This window comes from Pteropus medius, unplaced genomic scaffold (genome assembly GCF_902729225.1).
Source record: "Pteropus medius unplaced genomic scaffold, Ma_sr-lr_union100, whole genome shotgun sequence".
Lineage (NCBI taxonomy): Eukaryota > Metazoa > Chordata > Mammalia > Chiroptera > Pteropodidae > Pteropus > Pteropus medius.
In genome coordinates this window covers 2,636,872-2,656,049 of record NW_024350922.1, presented here as the reverse complement: position 1 = coordinate 2,656,049, position 19,178 = coordinate 2,636,872, and the positions used below count along the sequence as shown (strand labels likewise).

General features: G+C 35.5%; 1 protein-coding gene across 1 annotated transcript in view; it reads left to right on the top strand.

Moving 5' to 3' along the window:
• LOC120584557 (ATP-binding cassette sub-family A member 3-like) overlaps positions 1-19,178 on the top strand; it is a 109,670-nt gene that overhangs the window by 18,744 nt on the left and 71,748 nt on the right. Inside the window, 6 exon segments of the mRNA XM_039840262.1 lie at positions 2,185-2,444; positions 4,418-4,534; positions 5,295-5,412; positions 10,274-10,447; positions 13,502-13,683; positions 17,082-17,219. Of these exon segments, the coding sequence (XP_039696196.1) occupies positions 2,185-2,444; positions 4,418-4,534; positions 5,295-5,412; positions 10,274-10,447; positions 13,502-13,683; positions 17,082-17,219 (989 nt within the window).

Sequence of the window (19,178 nt, the reverse complement as noted above, 5' to 3'; positions counted from 1 at the left end):
TTTAGGTTTTCATTTAAGGAGTCTGTCCCTACTCCTAAGTTCAAAAATATTCTTCTACTATTTCTCCTTTATAGTTTTTCCTTCTACAATTTGGTGGTTAATGCATGACAAGTTCACATTTCTATGTGGTTTTGGTTAGGGATACAGTAACATTTTGCCTTCATATTGACAAAATATTAAGATAATCTGTCTTAAAATTCTCTTTTTCCTGTTAGTCTGTCTATTCTTACACCAATAATCAATCATATTACTATAAGTGATTTTGTATACTGTGTCTTAATATCAACTGACAGAGACTCCAAGGAATCCCAGAATATGGGACTTAGCAGACTAGGACTTTTAAGGTGGTTATTATAACTATTCTCTTTGAAATAAGAAAAAATAAGTGCACTGTGAAAGAAACAATTTTTAAAATGTCAACTGAGAAAGAGAAATGATAAAAAAGGAATAAAACAAAAAGTCTAGAATTGGAAAATGCAGGAAATATTTAATAGCCAAGTGAAGATGACAGGAGAGAGTAAGTGAAGTTGGAATAGTAAAATGCATCCAATCTAAAAAACAAAAAAAATAAAAATGGACTTTTAGTGAAATTGGGGAAATACAAAAAGTTCAAACGTGTGCAATTAGAGTCCTTGAGGGATAAGAGAGAAGATAAAAAAATATATGTAGGAAAATGTCTGGAAGAGTCCTAAATTTAATTAAAGACAATAACCGTAAAGTGGCTGAAGCAAATATAGACATGTAAAGATAAAATAGATTTCAAGAAAAAGGCCCATTTGGTCAGGAGAATGTAACAATTATAAATGTGTATGCATCTAATAACAGAGACTTAAGATACACGAAGCAAAAATTGACAGAATTAAAGAGAGAATTTGGCAATTCCACAATCATAGATGGAGATATCAGTATCTTTCCAGCATTGATAGAACATCTAAACAACAAAAAAAAATTTAAAGAAGTATGTGATAGGAATGACATTTTCAATTTTTTTGAACTGATTGACATTTGTAGAGCAAATACTCAACATTGGTAGAACACAGATTTTTTTTTTAAGGGGCACATGGTATTTTCACTATGATAACTCTTATGCTGGTTTATAAAATAAATCTCATTGAAATGAAATCATAAAGAGTATGTTCTCTGATAGAATTAAACTAGAGCTCGATAAGATAACAGTTGACCCTCAATCAACATTGGGGTTGGGGCACTGATCCCCTCAGCAGTCGAAAGTCTATGTATAAATTTTGACTGCCCAAAAACTTAGTTTTTCTTTGATAATCTGTTTGGAATTGGTTCCAGGACTCCCCTTGGGTACCCAAACTTATGGACGTTCAAGTTCCCTATATAAAATGGTGTAGATCAATCATATAGCCAGCCCTCTGCGTCTACAGATTTCCAAGTAGGGATTAGTCCAGGTATTGAAAAAAAATCTGCATAAAAGTGGACCTGTACATTTCAAACCCATGTTGTTCAGGGTTCAACTGTAATTAGAAAAATTGCAGATATTTGGACGTTAAACAACATGTTTCTGAATAATCCATGAATCAAAGAAGTCACAAAGACAAAATATTTTAAATGAGTCATGAACAAAACATGACATATTCAGATTTGGGAGCAGAATTTGAGGGATACAATGCTTAGAGAAAACTTTATCATTTTAAATGTTCATATTATAAGAACAGAGGAGTCTAAAATTAGTTATCTGAGTTCCAACCTTAAAAATTAGTAAAGAAAACCAAATGATACCCTAAGCTGCCTTTTAGTTGTATGGCCAACTTGGTTTCGGTAAAACAGTTTTCCTTGGGACCACTCTACATTACTCACTGGAGTATATCTGTCATTCTGAGCTTCATTTCTTTTTTTTTTTTTTTTTTTTTTTTTTTATTTCCAACTCTTTGTCTCTTCAATATTTATTTAAATCTGTATTCTTTTTATAAATATAAATCACATTTAGCAAGCCTACCACTTTCATTAAGTAGATTTTGGGGATGTGAATCAGATTCAGCTGAAGAAGCATCCCTTACTTCTGTGTCAAAACTATGACGTTCTCAGAGTAATTACGTTCAACAGTAAATTTATGTTCTGCAGGTAACAAGATGTGACTTACTTGCATCGCCTTGTTCTTTGAGTGTCTGAGCTAGTCTTTAGTCTGTCTGACTTGACAGTGTTAGTTTTACCATGCAGGGTACATCAGCGAGGGTTTCCTGGCCACACAGCATGCCTTGGACAAGGCCATCATGCTGCACCATGGGAGCAACACTGCGCAGAAAATGTTTGACAACATCAGCATCTTTGTGCAAAGATACCCGCATCCAGTCTATTTTCATGACAGGCTGATTTGGATCTCGAGTAGTTTCCTCCCTCTGATGTTCATACTCATGTTCTCTCCGACTGTGCTCTCCATCATGCGGTCGCTTGTGTGGGAAAAGGAGAACAGGTTGAAGGTAATCCCAGCTATTGGCTGATAAGATTTCTGTAAAGACTTTTTTAGGCCTGTGGAGCTTTTTTGTATGATAGTTGGACTATTTCTACATATTGAGGATTGGTAGGTAGATGTTACACCCATAGGAACAACTATAGAACAGGAAGTGATGCCGCTTTTCCAGGCTGGCAGTTTCAGAAGCAAACTGTCTCTAGGGAGCAGCAGAAAGGGAAAACCTGAAGGCAAGGCAGGAGACAGAGGTCACCAGAAGAATTTGAAGTCTCTACTACCAAGAGAAATTTCAAACACAACTCAACTCCTGACGAAATTAACATAAATTCCCACACTTTAGACTTATTTCTTGATATCTATCGTCCTAGATAATATATCTGGGTTTCAACAAAAAATTACAAGGCACACCAAAATTTAAGAAAAAACACAGCCAAAGAGGCAAATCAGTCATCAGAACCAGACTCAGCTAGGACACATACCCAAAATTTGAGACAAGGAATTTTAAATTACTATGATTAGGAGTTTAAAGAGTCTACAGGGGAAGGTGTATGTCCAGGATCCTCAAGACGACCTCCATTTTCGAAATTTCAGTAGGACTTGTGAGACTAGGTACATAGTTATGCTCATAGCTGAAATTTATTAGAGTGGTATAGTAAATCTCCACAAGAGGAAATATCACAGGCTGACCTGGAGGAATTCACCTGCAGGTTTCCTCAGGTGACCTCACAAGAGGTCACACAGAGTACACTCTTGCCCCAGCAATGAAAATCCAGCAGCATATTTGTGATGTTCCTGTTCACGGAAGTCCATTAGAGTCTTAGTACCCAAAGCTTTGATGGGGGGCTGGTCGTGTAGGCATCCTTAGCCTAGCATGTACCAAAATTCCAAAGTGCTAGAAAGCAGGTGTCCAGCGTAAACCATGCTGTATGTACAAATGGTTCAGGCACAGTCACCCACCCTATCTTTTAGGGAAAGTTTTATATCAGTGTAGGGAGTAGTTTACCAGCCAAGGGTCAACCTTGCAAACATGCCTTTCTAATAGTCTCAAGCTTTAATTGTTAGCTCTTTTCTGCACAGTAGATAACGTACAGAATCAGATAAGTAATGCTATCAGAGAGATCAAAACTATAAGGAGTCAAATGAAATTGCTAGAAATAAAAAAAGTACAAATAAAAATGTTGAATGCCTTTGACATGTTCATCAGTAGACTTGACTTTGATGAAGAAAGAATCGTAGAATTCAATACAGGACAATAGAAATTACACAAACTGAATGCAGAGAGGACAAAATTTAAAAATTCAGTAAAAAAGCATCCAAAAGGTATAGGACAATATCATATGATATAACATGTACATAATTGGAATCCCCAAAAGTAGATGAGAGAATAATGCTAAGGAAATAATGGCAGAGATTTTTCTGCCATTTCTGCCAAAATTAATGATAAATATCAAACCACAGATTGAAGAAGCTCAGAACACAAAGCAGGATACACACAGACACACAGCACTATATTCAAAGTGCTGAAAACCAGACACAATCTTCGAAAGCAGCCAGAGTGGGCAAGAAGACACACTGCCTATGAGGAGCAAGCATAAGAAGTAACAGCTGGCGCCTAACTTACAATTAGATTGAAAAAAAAAAAATACATCACATTTCTCTAGTATTCCTGGATGTAAAGTATAATATAAAAGAGATCTTTATATTTCAAAGTTTAATTTAAAATGCTTTTCACTTTTGTCCAATGGCATTAAAAAAAGATATCTGAACTCAGGAGAAATATATTTTAATACCAGTACTGCCCTTACTAACTGCATAATTTTAATCAACACACTTGACTTTCTGAGTGTTAATTTTTCTCATTCACAAAATAGAGATGAAATGACCCATTTATATAGGTTTTATGGGAATTTAATTTTAAAAATGTATGCAAAAGCACTGTGAATTGCTGATATATGTAATTGATTTGTGTTGACTTTTCTACAGGAGTACCAGCTTATAAGTGGACTTAGAAACTGGATGATCTGGGCTTCCTATTTCTTCATAGTCATCTTTTTTTATATCATTATTATCTCTCTGATATGTCTGTTATTCTTTGTCAAGGTAAGTGTCTAATTTTGTGGTGTCTAGTAGAAATATGAGTCTCATACATAATATTAAATTTTTAGCAACCACTGGAAATTTTAAAGAGTAAAAAGAGCAGGTGAAATTATTTTAATAATATATTTAATTTAACCCAATACATAGAAAATATTTCAACATGAAACCAATCTAAAAATTTAGATAGTTTACATTCTTTTTTGTACTGTCTTTAAACTGCAGTATGTTTTATATTTATAACACATCCCAATTCATATGCTATATTTTCATTAGAAATACTTAGTATGTATTTGGCACTGCTTTTATTATTTGATTTAGATTTTAAATAACTAAAATTAAATGATGATAAAAATTCAGTTCCTCAGTCACACTAGCTACATTTCAAATTTTCAGTAGCTCCATGGGGTTAATGTCCACTATATTAAACATTTCAGTTCTACTTGACTGCAGCCTGCTGTAGCTGTCCTTTGAGAATGATAAAGTCAGCCCTCTCAAGTGTGGACTGCTTGGTCTCAGGTTGCCAGGAGGTGAAATATGGCTTTTATTGTCTCCATGGAAACTCATGGGCTGCTGAATCTCTGAGAAACATTTAAACCTTTCTGTAAGAAATAAGTCATCTAGTTAACGTTCCATCTCATAGAGCTTCGGTCATTGAGCTGTGTGATCAATTTCTTTATGGCCATCATTTTCTCCCCTTTCCCTTGTGTTTATGTGACACTCCTTATTGTGTGCCTTACGTTATGTCATAATTGTTTTATCATAGATTTTCAATAAGTCAGTCTTCTGCTACAGTGACTATAGTTTCTTCTTTGTCTTTCTGATGTGTTATGCCATTGCTTCAGTATTCTTTGGCTTTATGGTTAGCACGTTCTTCAATAAAGGTGAGTCCAAGACTTCTCCTGTAACACAATTTCTGTTTTCATTAGCCAAAATAGGATCATGTTTGGGAGCTCCTTCTTGCCACCTCATGTATAGTCTTGGCTTACATTCTGTCATAGAAGGTGAATTTCACATAAAATGTTTTAACAGGAGGTAGAAAAACATGTGTTGATGGAAGGAGATTTGACTTTGGCTGGTGAACACACGATGCAATATACAAATGATGCATTATAATATTGTACAACTGAAACCTATATAATTTTATTAACCAATGTCATCCTAATAAATTTAATGAAAAATGTAAAGAAAAAAATTTTTAATTAAAAGAAACTCTCATAGGTTGTACGTATAGGAAAAAAGCAGTACATATAAGGTTTGGTGCTATCTATGGTCTCAAGCATCCACTGGGGGTCTTGGAATGTATCCCATACAGGTATGGAGGAACTACTGTGTTATAAACAATTATACACCACCAAATTGTAAAACCTGGAAGAAATATATAATTCCTTAGAAACATACAATCTACTAAGACTGAATTAAGAACAAAAAGAAAACCCGAAGAAGCCAGTAACAAATAAGGAGATTGAATCAGTAATCAGGAACCTCACAATAAAGAAGAGTCCGAGTAGGACGAGTTCTACCAAACATCTAAACATTAAGCTTCTCAGACTTTTCCAGAAAGTTGAAGAGAATCTCTTTTAATGAGGCCAGCATCACTCTGATACCCAAGTGGGACTGAGACACCACAAGAAAACTACAGGCCAATAACCTTGATGAACAACAAAACACTAGCCAACTGAATTCACAGGCACATTAGAAGGATCATATACCACACCTGAGATTTATCTCTGGGATACAAAGATGGTTTGACACACATACATATCAATTAATGTGTTACACCACATTAATAGAATGAAAGATAAAAATCATATGATCATTTGAATATATGTAGAAAAAGGATTTGAAAAGAATTCAGTACCCTTTCATGAAAATGTGTTCAAAAAATTAGGTGTACAAGAAAGGTACCTCAACATAATAAAGGCCATATATAGAAGCCCACAATTAACATTAAACTTAACAGTAAAAAAAAAAATTTTCATCTAAGATCAGGAACAAGACAAAAATACCCACTCTTACCACTTCTGTTTAGCATAGTACTGGAAGTCCTAGCCAAAGCAATTAGGCAAGAAAAAGAGAAGGCATCTAAATCAGAAAGAAAGAAGAACTATCTCTGCCAATGACATGGTCTTTTATGTAGAAAATCCTAAAGACTCCATGAAAAAAAAAAGTTAAAACTAATAAATTCAGTAAAGTGCTGGATTCAAAATCAACATTAAAAAATCAATTGCATTTCTATTTATTAACAGTGACTCTGTGGAGTGGGATTTACTGTAGCAGAACTCTGGTGCCTGCCCAGTCCACCCTTTGGGTGTGTTGTCTTTAGATGCAGCCCTGGGTGGTGCTCCAGAGTGGTCTGAAGCTGGCCACCGGGTGTGCTAGGCCCAAGGCCCCACGATAGGCCAAGTTCAGCTGCAGCCTGTTCCTTTTCTAGGGCCATCTGGCATGAGCCACCAAGCTATCTTCAGGTGGCCACCACTGGCTCTGGGCTTAGAGGTGCCTAGAGAGGCCAAGCCATGAACTGAGGCTGGCTCCTGCTAGTGCTGGACTTGAGGCTGCTCAGTGACAGGTACAGGACACGCCAAGACCAGATGCTGCTTACTTGAGGTTTGTGAACCTTTGAGAGATTTTAGGAACATCTGCTCCATGAATCAAGATAGGTTGTTTGGAAAAGCCACTGGAAGTGGCTTGGATGAGCCCAGAAGTTGGGTGGGGCAGAGTCTCAAGGAATCACTAGGGCAGGGTGATGAGTGTTAGCCAGGTTGATGAAGACTCAGATATGGTTGCCTCCTGTGTCTGCACACTGGAAAGGAGAGGGCTCAACAAAGGAAAGTGGTGGCTTCAGCCAGCACTTCTGTCTGGGAGAAAACTGCATGTCCCTGGCATTGCTGCCCCAGTGCTGGAGCTCAGAGAGAGTGAGTCCATCAGTGAGTAAGACTACACACAAGCCCTTTAAGAGGAACCCCTGGCTCTCCATCAGCCCTCTGTCTAATTCAGCCACAATCTCCATTGGATTTAACAGCCAGAAGTTGTGGGAACTTCTTATCCCAGCACTAGAACCCTGGGCTGGGAAGCCTGATGTGGGACTGGGACCCCTTGTTCCTCCACTGAGACCTCCGCAGCCAAGATAGTCCTCCCAATTTTTAACCTCCACACGTGCTTATGAGACCAGCTCGTTCGGCATTTCCGCCCCTCCTACTAGTCTTGGGGTGGCTTCTTCTGTATGTCCTTAGTTGTAGGACTCAGCTAGACTTCAGGTGATTCTCAGTGATGGTTGTTCTGTCGTTTAGTCATAATTTTGATAGGCTGTGAGAGGAGGCCAGCACAATGTTTATCTACTTCACCTTCTTGACTAGAAATCTGCATTAAGAATTCTCGATTTACACTCTCTTTTCTTCAGCAGTTCAAATATACCTTCTGGCCTCCAAGATTTCTGATGAGAAGTCTACTGATAATCTTATTGAGGATCTTTTACATGTGACAAGTACCTCTTCTTGCTGCTTTCTCTGTTTGCTTTTAGCTTTCAACAGTTTGATTATAATGTGTCTTCATGTGGGTCACTTTGAGGTCATGGTCATGGAGTATGTTGAACTTCTCGGATGTTTATATTCATGTCTTCATCAAATTTGGGAAATTCTTAGCCACTATTTCATTTAATCTCTCCTTCATTCTCTTTTCTTTTTCTTGAACTCCCACAAGGCATATGTTGATCTACTTCATGGTGTACCACAGGTTCCTATGCTGTTTACCTTTCTTCAATCTTTTTACTTTATATTCTTCAGAAATAATCATTTCAGTTGTACTGTCTTCAAGTTCACCAGCTCTTTATTCTGCCTATGAAAATTTGATTTTGAAGCCCTCTAGTGAATTTTTCATTGCTCTTACTGTATTATTCAGCTCCAGAAATTTTTTTGTTCTTTTTTATGTTTTCTACGATATTATTGGTATTTCCGTTTTGTCCATACATCATTTTCTTGGGCTCCTCTTCATCTTCCTTAGTTTTGGGAGCATCGTTAGAACATTTATCTTAAACTATTAGTCTAGTAAGTCTACCATCTGATCTTTCTCAGGGACTATTGCTGTTGATTTATTCTCTTTCCTTTGGATGAGCCCTACTTTCTTGTTTCTTTAAATGCCTTGTGATATATTTCTAACTTGACATTTAAACTTAAATTTTATAATGTGGTAACACTGAAATTCAGATATTACCTCACAACTGTAAAGATGGCTATTACCCAAAAAAATCCCACAAAAGATAGCATATATTGATGAGGATGTGAATAAAAGGGAACCCTTGTGCACTGTTGGTGAGAATGTACACTTGGTGCAGCCACTATAGAAACAGTTTTCAGGTTCCTCAAAAAATTAACAATAGAGCTACCCTATGACCCAGCAGTTGTACTTCTGGGTATATAACCAAAGGAATTACATTAGTATCTCAAAGAAATATCTGCACTCCCATGTTCATTACAGTATTATTCACAACAGCCAAGACATGGAAGCAACCTAAATATTCTTTGACAGATGAATGGATAAAGAAAATGTGGTATATACACAAAATGGAATATTATTCTATCTTAGAAGGAAATTCTGCCATTTACAACACAGATGAACCTGGAGAACATTATGCTAAGTGAAATAAGCCAGACACAGAAAGACAAATAGTACATGACACCACTTTTATAAGAAATCTAAAATAGTCACACTTACAGAAGGAGATATAGAATGGTGGTTTCCAGAGACTGTGGGTAGAGGGAAGTAGGGAGGTATTAGTCAAGGGGTACACTGTTTCATTATGCAAGGTGAATGAATCTTAGAGATCTGCTGTACAACGTAGTGCCTATATGTAGCAAATTGTACTGTATTGTACACTTAAAATTTTGCTAAGAGGGTAGGTCTTATGTTAAGTATTCTTATACCAAAAAATACAAGGGCAGTAAGAAATTTGGAAGGTGATGGATTTCTTTATAGCATAGATTGTGTTGATGGTTTCATGGGTGTATATTTATTTTCAAACTCAATCGAGTTCACATTAAATATTATAGCTTTTTGTGTGTTAGTAATACCTCAATAAGGCGATTTACAGAAAAAAAGTAATTTATAACATTATAGTTTTATTTGGGTGTTTTTACTTTTTTCATCAATATTGATTTTATATCCTCTTGATGGTAAGCTTGACAAGAATAATTTTCCTAGTCTCTAGGATCCCATACTTACAGACCTCATCACATCCAACTCTCAGTAGTTATCTACTTATTCAACCATTTTTTTCTTTTGAATATCATGCTTTAGATGGGAAGCATCTGTTAAAAACTTCATCAATTGCTTCTTATTCTACTTATAATTTTAAACTCTGAAAACACTAAGTATATTCAACTTATGTTAATAGTGAAGGTGTGCATTTATTTCTTAAGCCAAGTGATCATGAATAAATTTTAGAAAGGAAAAGAAATTTTCTGTAGCACATGTATGGGCCAATCTTTGTTTAAATAACCATAAATATTTATCACACATGGTAAATACCTTATACATTAATGCACCATATACATTAATTCATCCATTCAACACATGTTTACTGAACTTATGTAGTGTGTGCCAGACACTGGTGATACAAGGGTAAAAAAGAAAGACATTTCCTTCCCTCACACAACTTGCGTTCTTTTCCTTTATTGTAGCATAAAAAGTTATTTGTAATTTGTTGCATATTGCTTTAAACTGACCTTACAATTTCTTTCTTATTTGTAGTCCATTTGGTTGCTTCTGCCGGAAGCATCCTATATTTTGCCAGTTTCTTTCCATTTAGATATATTGCTCAAAACTATGGAAGGATAACCCTTACTAAGAAGGTGGCTTCGTGTCTCAGCTCAAATGTTGCATTAGCACTGGGGGTTAATCTTCTGCTCAAGTTGGAAATAAGAGGTAAGTGTTTGCCTGGCAAATTTTGCCTTTGTTATTTCATTCCTAGAAATGTAGAGTAAGGCAGTATGGGTGGTACAGTGGGTGAGGAGGTAAGAAATGTTATATAAAAATCATTTATCTCCAGATTTGTTTATTTAATATGAAGGCAGTTGTGTGAACTGTAAAAAAAAACCTTAAGTGTGAAAAATTAAAAAGTTCTCATTTCTCCACAAAACCTACATTATACTCTCAAGTAAAATAATTTAAAATAATCTAACCTATAACTTGCTACATTCACCTAGTACTATTTATATATTAGACTTCTTCCCACAGAGATATACTCCATTTTTTCACAAAGTTGTAAAATATTCCATGTGAAGGGGTATTATAATTAACTAGTTCTCTATCAATACACATTTAAGTGATTTCCAATTTTTTTGCTGTTGCCCACAATAGTACACATATCTTTGCTTGTACAATGTGCATGCTAATATAAGTTCCTAGATACAAAAATGCTCTTATAAGGTATTTATAGCTTAATTTTGATTGCTATTACAATAACCTTCAAAAAGAGAAGACCAGTTTATTCTTCAATAGCACATGAGTTTTCCTATATCCTTCCCAATAATACATTACAATACCATGTAAAAAGCAAGTATAGCTTCTTTATTTCCTATAACTAATTTTCCTCCAAACTCTACATTACTGGGCTGAAGAAAATAAATGTAATGTAAGTCTAACACAATGATTTATTCAGGTTCTTCTGAATGAGTCAGTCTTTCAGACAGGTATTCTTCAAGATTATAAGTGCAGGGCTGGGGATTTATAAACCTCTTACAGTGGATGGAAATGGTGACCCCAAATCTATGTGGTGTCCTCTGAGTCTCTTGCCTCTATAATAGAGTACCTAGCCTGAGCTGAAGTGTGACTCATTACACACAGCCCATGTAGACGATGTACTGGTACCTCATCTGTTAGAAATGCGGTCTGGCCCCTTGCCCCAGCCTTCAAGTCCCCACACAGTTCTCTGCCTTTTCCCGGCCCTCCCTGAGACTCTGGCCTTCCAAACACGTGGAAAGTTATGCAAGCTCTGTCTGACTTCTAAGGTCCAAGGAGCCAGTAGCACCGCCCCAGGCCCGTTTATCTAGTGCCTCACCGCCAGTACCGATGCCACCATCACACAGTGCTGGATGATTTCTCCATGGTCCCACCTGAACATTTCTCCAGGTTTCCCTGAAACAGGAAAACCTAGGGTCCATGCACCTGTCCTCTGTCCCTGACTTTCACTCCTTTCTTGGGGTAGGGGTGCCTTTCCTCCTTCTCTTCCTTTTTAGAATGGACTTCCTTTCCAAAATGACATTTGCGCTGTTAGCTTCCCTAATTTAATGTGTTCAAGTTTGTCAGTCTTTTCCTTTAGTTTGTACACTTGTCTTATTCAAGAAATCCTTTCATACCCAGAGTCACACAGATAATAATCTTATATTTTCTTCTAAAACTTATATATTTTTATTTTTAATTTGGGATTTCAATAAGCATAGAATTGATACTTCTGTTGTGAGTTAAGAACTTAGTTTTATTTTCAGTATGAAAATCAAGCTATTACACATTTATTGGATAGTTTGTTCTCGACCGGTTTCTAATTCCACCTTTTTTTATATCAGGTTCCATATATGCGTGGATCTGTTTCTGCTGATCTTTTCCATTCTGTTAATCTTTTTCAGTCTATTTTTGCGTTAATACTACAATGGTTTTACTCATTATAGCTTTATAACAGGTCTTAATATCTGTTAGTCTTGTACCCATACCTTGCTGTTCTTCAGTTAATTCTTGTCACTTTGCTTTCCACTTGAATTTTAATCACTTTGTCAAATTCTATGAAAAATCTTGTTGGGATTTAGTGAGAATTTCATTGCACTTATTGATGAATGAGAAGGATTGGGGATATCTAATTTTCTCATTTGTAAACAAAACTCTCCTTCCAAGTAGCCAGTTAGAAGAACATACATATGATTTCTCTGTGGTTTCTCGCATTGGTCTTATTTTATACATGAAGCATTAAAAATTTAGTAGAGTCGATCTAGTGAATATGGGGTTTTTATTGGCTTGATCTGCAACAGGATGTACACTTTTAGTTGTCTAATTCAGTTTTTTTATCAGATTATTTTATTTTATTTTATTTTATTTAGTGATTGTTTTCTTTCTACATTATTTATTTTCCCTTAGGAACTGCTCATGCATTTTGAGCAGAGAATTTCTCAAGTTATGGTAGACTTTCTGAAACTTATATTCTATTTCCTGTGATTTCTAATTTGCTGTTCACTGCCTCAAAATGGCTTTCATTTTGATAATCATTTTTAATTCTACTAAACACTTTTTATCTCAGACTATTACCTTTTCTTATAGCTTTCTCAAAGACAGAATGTTCATGAATATTCTTCTCATGATACAGGTCTATAGGAAAGGGAGGGCTCATGTTGAAGGAATGAGTTTCATGGGCCATTATCATCTTCACGTCTTGCCTCTTTGAATTAGGAGTTTACTACAAGCCCTCATCTTTTTTTCAGTTGTACTGCATTCCTTCTGGAAATAGAGTAAGTAGAGAAACAAAGGATTGCTTGTCTTATTTTGGTGACTTCCTTTTTCTCCTTTCTATCAGTTGTATAAGCAAAACTTTTTTTTCTCTTTTGCTTGGTAGTCAGTATCTGTCTCTACTGCTGTTGAATATTTGTCCAAATTTGTATATCTTGGTTATTTCAGCGGGAACTTAGCATGAGGGATAAAGTGGAAGGATAGGATCTAGTAGATCTGCTTTTGATTTGACCTTTTTGTTATTGTTATTTTTGTTTTAGTTGTTGACTGTATCTCAGTCATTCCTATTTATTTTTGTAGGTGTTGAAGTGGGGAGGGAAGAAACCAATGTTATTACATATGCCATCATTTTCTTAGATGACTTACATACTAAGGGTATCAACAAATAATTCACAGTGGCAAAATTTAGAGTATCAACAACTTTTTTTCTTTGCTATTTCAATAACAGAGCTGTCATCTATGGTAAATATCTCCTTTTTATTTCAGAAATTGGTGTTAAGTGGGATAACCTTTGGACACCAGCCAACCTTGAGGATAACCTCATCTTTGGCTATATATTGGGAATGCTTTTACTTGATGCTTTCTTATATGGCCTTGTGACCTGGTATGTAGAAACTGTCTTTCCAGGGAAGTATGGCGTGCCCCAGCCGTGGTACTTTTTCCTTATGGTGAGTTCTAATGCCGTTGTTACTGTGAAAGGCCATAGTCCTTAGGAGCCTATTTCGTAATATTTAGAATCAAATTAAAAGGTTAGGCACAGGATCATTTTCATCTGTATTCCAGCCGTACTCAAATGCCAGCTATTTCTTGATATACCTTTAAGGCTTCCACGTATGCAAATGCACAATATCTATGGATAAGACACTGAAACCCCCTACATTAAAAGTTGCGAGTAATACAACCCTTCTTCAGCCAAGTGGTACATAGTGGATTCGACTGGAGAATAAAGAAACCAGAAGTGTCTGTACAAGTTGTTCCCAGCCAAATTAATATGGGATGGTTTCTTAGATCCTAGTGAGAAGAGGATTAGGTATTTCCTGCATCTGTGTTCTCATCACTTGCTTCTTTTCAACTGTTAGACCAGTGTACTTAGAGTAGGGGAACATCTGCGTTTTGCCCTCGGGGCTCCCTTACCATTTCTGCATAAAATACATTGCAAAGAAGATATTCTGACCAGGTGACATAAATGCATTGGCTGGGACCTGATTTTTGAGTAATTCCATTTTGTTCCTGTTCCTCAAACACTAGCATTTAAAAAGAGTTTTTGCTTCTAAACCCTGGGGATTCAAATCGTACATAAATTTGTTACAGAATAGAATCCCTGAAAGTATACTACAGCTTTCTCTATCTAACAGAATAAACCAAGCCAAAGCGTTTCCAAGTTCTTTCAGTGCCTCATTTTTCTTTTTCGCATTTCAATTTTTCATTCAGAGGAAATTCACATAACTTAAAATTAACCGTTTTAAAGCAGACAAATCAGTGGCATTTAGTACATTTACAATGTACATGCACATATCTAGTTGCAAAATATTTTTATTACCCAAAAATAAAACCCTGTATCCATTAAGAAGTCACATCCTATTTTTCCCTATCCTAAGCCCCTAGCAAGCACTAATCAGCTTTCTTTTTATATGTATTTACCTGTTCTGGATTGTCCTATAAACAGACTCATGCAATACGTGGCCATTTGTGTCTGGCTTCTTTCACTGCGCATAGTGTTTTTGAGGTTTATCCATGGTTGCTGAATAATATTCCATTGTATATATATAGAGCAATTCCTTTATTAATCTGTAGTTGGATACATGGGACATCTTCTGGCTATTTGAATAGTTCTGCTATGAATATCTCTATACAAGTACTTATTTGAATATCTGTTTCAGTTCTTTTGGAACTACACCTAAGAGTAGAATTGCTAGTTCATGTGCTAATTGTACGTTTAATGTTTTCAGGAACCATGAAACTGTTTTCCACAGTGGCTGCACCACTTTACATTTCCATAAGCAATGTGCCCGGGTTCCAGTTTCTTCACAAATACTTGTTATTCTCCTTTTTTCTTCTGTTATAACCATTCTTGTGGATATAAAGTGGTATCTCGTGGTTTTGGTTTGTATTTCTCTAATGACAAATGATGTTGAGGTCTTTTCATGTGCTTGTTAGCCATTTGTATATATTCTTTAGAGAAATGTCTATTCAAGTCCTGTGCCCATTTTTTAATTGGGTTGTCTTTTTATATATTCGGGAAACTAGAACCTTTATCAGATACATGATTTGTAAATTTTTCTTCCATTCTGTGGGTTGTTTTTTCATTCTTTTGATAGTGTCCTTTCAAGCACAAAAGTTTCTGATTTTGATTTAATCTAATTTATCCATTTTTCTTTTGTTGCTTGTGAACTTAGTGTCATATCTAAAGAATCATTGTCAAATCCAAGATCACGAAGATTTACCCATATGTTTTCTTCTAATAGTTTAGTGGTTTTATCTCTTATATTTAAATTCTTGATCAATTTTGAGTTAATTTTTATGTAGCAAGAGGTAGGGATCCAACTTCATTCTTCTGTATGTAGATATCCTGTTGTCCCAACACCACTCTTTGTCCCCATTGAATGGTCTTAGCACACTTGATGAAAATCAATTAGCCATAGATGTATGGGTTTATTTCTGGACCCTCAATTTTATTCGTTTGGCCTATATACGTATACTTACTCCAGTACCACGTTATTTTGATAGCTGTAGTTTTATAGTAAATTTTAAAATCTGGAAGTGTGAGTCCTTCAACTTTATTCTTTTTTTCAAGATTGTTTTGACTATTAGAAATAAAAAGCTGACACTCAAGTTCATATGGAACTGTCCCTCGCAGTTCCATATGAACTTGAGTGTCAGCTTTTTATTTCTGCAACAGTGGCCACTGGAAGTTTTATAGGGATTACATTGTGTCTGTTGATTATTTTGAGTAGTATTGCCATATGAAAAACATTTTTCAGTCCACGGACTTTCTATTTATATATCTTCTTTAAATTCTTTCAGCACGGTTTTATAGCTTTTAGTGTGTGAGTCTTTCACCTCTTTAGTTAACTTTCTTCCTAACTATTTTGCTCTTTTGGATGCTTCTGTAAATGGAATTGTTAATTTTCTTTTTGGATTGTTTGTTGATGGTATGTAAAAACACAGCTGAGTTTTGCATGTTGATCTTGCACCCTGCATCTTTACTGAGTTTAGTAGCTCTGGTAGTGTGTATTAGGAGGACTCTTTGGGCTTTTCTATATGTAGAAATACGCGTATCATGTCACCTTCAAATATAGATAGTTTACGTCTTCCTTTCCAATTTGGATGCCTTTTGTTTTTTTCCTTGCTTCATTGCTCTGGCTAGAACTCTCAGTACAGTGGTGAATAGAAGGGGTGGAGGCAGGCATCCTTATCTCGTTCCTGATTTTAGAGGTAAAGCTTTCAGTTTTTCACTACTGAATATAATATTAGCTATAGGTTTGTCATAAATGTCTTTTGTCATTTTGAGAAAGTTTTCTTCTATTTCTAGTTTTCTGCATTCTTTTTAAATCATGAAACACTTTGTCAAAGGCTTTGTTTGCATCAATTGAAACAAATATGTGGGTTTTTACATTTGTTCTATTAATGTGATATATTGCATTGATTGATTTTTATAGGTTGAACTACCACTGCATTCCTGGGATAAATCCCACTTGGTCATGATGTATAATCCTTTTGATATGCTATTGGATTCAGTATGCTAGCATTTGGTTGAAGGATTTTATATCTGTATTCATAAAGAATATTGCTCTGTAGTTTCTTTCCTCATGTTACCATTATCGGGCTTCGAAAGAGTTAGGAAATATTTCCTCTTCTTACACTTTTTGAAAGGCTTGAAAAAAGATTTTTATTTATCTTGTTTAAATGTTGTGGTAGAATTCACCAGTGAAACCAACTGGTCCTGCAGTTTTCTTTGTTGGGACGTTTCGATCACTGATTCATTTGCTTGTTATAGGCCTTTTCAGATGGAGTGCTTCGTTTCTTAATGCTCATTTTGGTAATTACATTTTGGCTTTCTTTGTAGCGCTCATACTGGTTTGGCCAACCAAGACTTAGAAGGGGAAAAGAAGAAATGGAAAGCTGTGAGAGAACTCAAAACAAATATTTCGAGGTTGAACCTACTAGCTTGGTGGCAGGTATCCAGATCAAACATTTGCACAAGGTATTGTTTCAAAGAGAAAGCCCGTTATCAGTGCCCACCCAGAGATCCTGGGCAGGCCGGTTGGCAGGGCCCATGTGTTGGTCAGACACCTGGGTCCACAGGCAGGCAGTCCTAGTGCCAGAGTCTGCAGATGGTTGGGCATGGTACCAGGGTCCATGGGCAGGCATAGCGTCAGAGTCCACAGGTGAGCCTGGTTACTCCACCTCTGTTTTAGTTCATGTCGTTTGCCTGGTATATTTTCCCCATTCTTTTACTATTAACCTATTTGTGTCTTAATAATTGAAGGACATTTTTCGTGTGTGTGTGTGTGTGTGTGTGTGTGTATGTGTAGTTCATACTCTTTATATATATGGTTCTCTATATATATAGTTCATGCTCTTTATTCAGTCTGATAATTGGTGCCTTTAAATTGAGGTGTTCAGGCCATTTGCATTTAATGTGATCATTGTAATACTGGTACGGTTTCTGTTTATCATCCCACTATTTGATTTCTGTTTCTACCACATATACTTTGTTCACCTTCTCCTCTTTTCCTGTCTTCTCTTGGATTAATTGATTGTTTTTCTGAGATTCTATTTTATCTCCTTTTTTTTGGTATTAACTATTTCCATTTAAAATATTTTAATGGTTTCTCTTTGATACGTTACACAACTTTTAATTATTACAGTCTTCCTTCAAATGGTATTATATCATTTCACTTGCAATATAGGAACCTCACATTAGTTATATTTTAATTTTTACATTCAGAGCCTTCCTGCTGCTATTTTTATACATTTTATTTATGCATATGTTATAAAACCCACAATGTATTGTTATCATCGTGCTTAATTTTTCAGTTACATATTAAGAAAATTGAAAAGAATGTGATATATAATTACCAATTTAGTTCATAATTCCAGTGTTCTCCATTCCTTTGTTCATATCTAGATTTCCATCTGGTAGCATTTTCCTTCTGCCTGAGACTAGCTTTGACCTTTCCTTTATACAGGTCTGCTAGGGATTAATTCTTTCAGATTTTCTGTGTCTAAAATAGTCTTTATTTTATCTTTACTCTTGAAAGATACTGTCACTGGATATAGAATGTTAGGTTAAGGATTATATTTCGCCACTGTCTGTTCACATGCATTGTTTCTAATGAAATATCTACTTTAATGTTTATCTTTTTTTCTTGAATGTATGATTCTTTTTTTCTGACACCTTTCAAGGTGTTTCTTTAGCAATGGTTTTATGCAGTTTGATGATGCTTCTTGGTTAGTCTGTTGAACTTCTTGAATGTGTAAGTTTATTGTTATCAAATTTGGAAAATTTTTGGCTATTATTTGTTTAGTTATCTTTATGTCCAAAACCATTTTGGGGACTTCAACTACAATTTATGATGCCATTGGAATTTGTATGTATCACAATTTGATGTTGCTTTGTTTTTTTAGATACTTATTTCTTCAGTTTATGTTTGACTTTCTATTGATATGTCTTCAAGTTAGCTGTTTTTTCTTTCACAATGTCTAATCTGATGCCAATCCTACTAAGTATATGTTCATTTTAGAAATTACAGTTTGTATCTCTAGAAGTTCTGTTATTTTTAAAATATCATCATATCTTTTTCAATAGATGGCATACACTCAATCATTTTGATGTGTTTGCACATTTTAACGTGTGTCTGTTCTAGGTCGATTTCTTCTGATTGATTGAGTTCTTCATTATGGGTCATATATTCCTGCTTCTTTTCATTTTTGGGTTTCGAATATTTCTCTATTCCATGAAATACTCTTGATCTTTATTTTTGGAAGAATTAAGTTACTTTAAAATAGTTTTATTCTTTCATGTCTGCTTTGCTTAGTCTACAGTTAATTATTCCCTACTATTGAGGCAACACTGTTTTTTGTAATCTACTCAATGGCCTTTGAATCTCAAAATTTTCTAGTCTGGCTGGTGGGAACAAGCACCCTTCCTGGCCCTAGC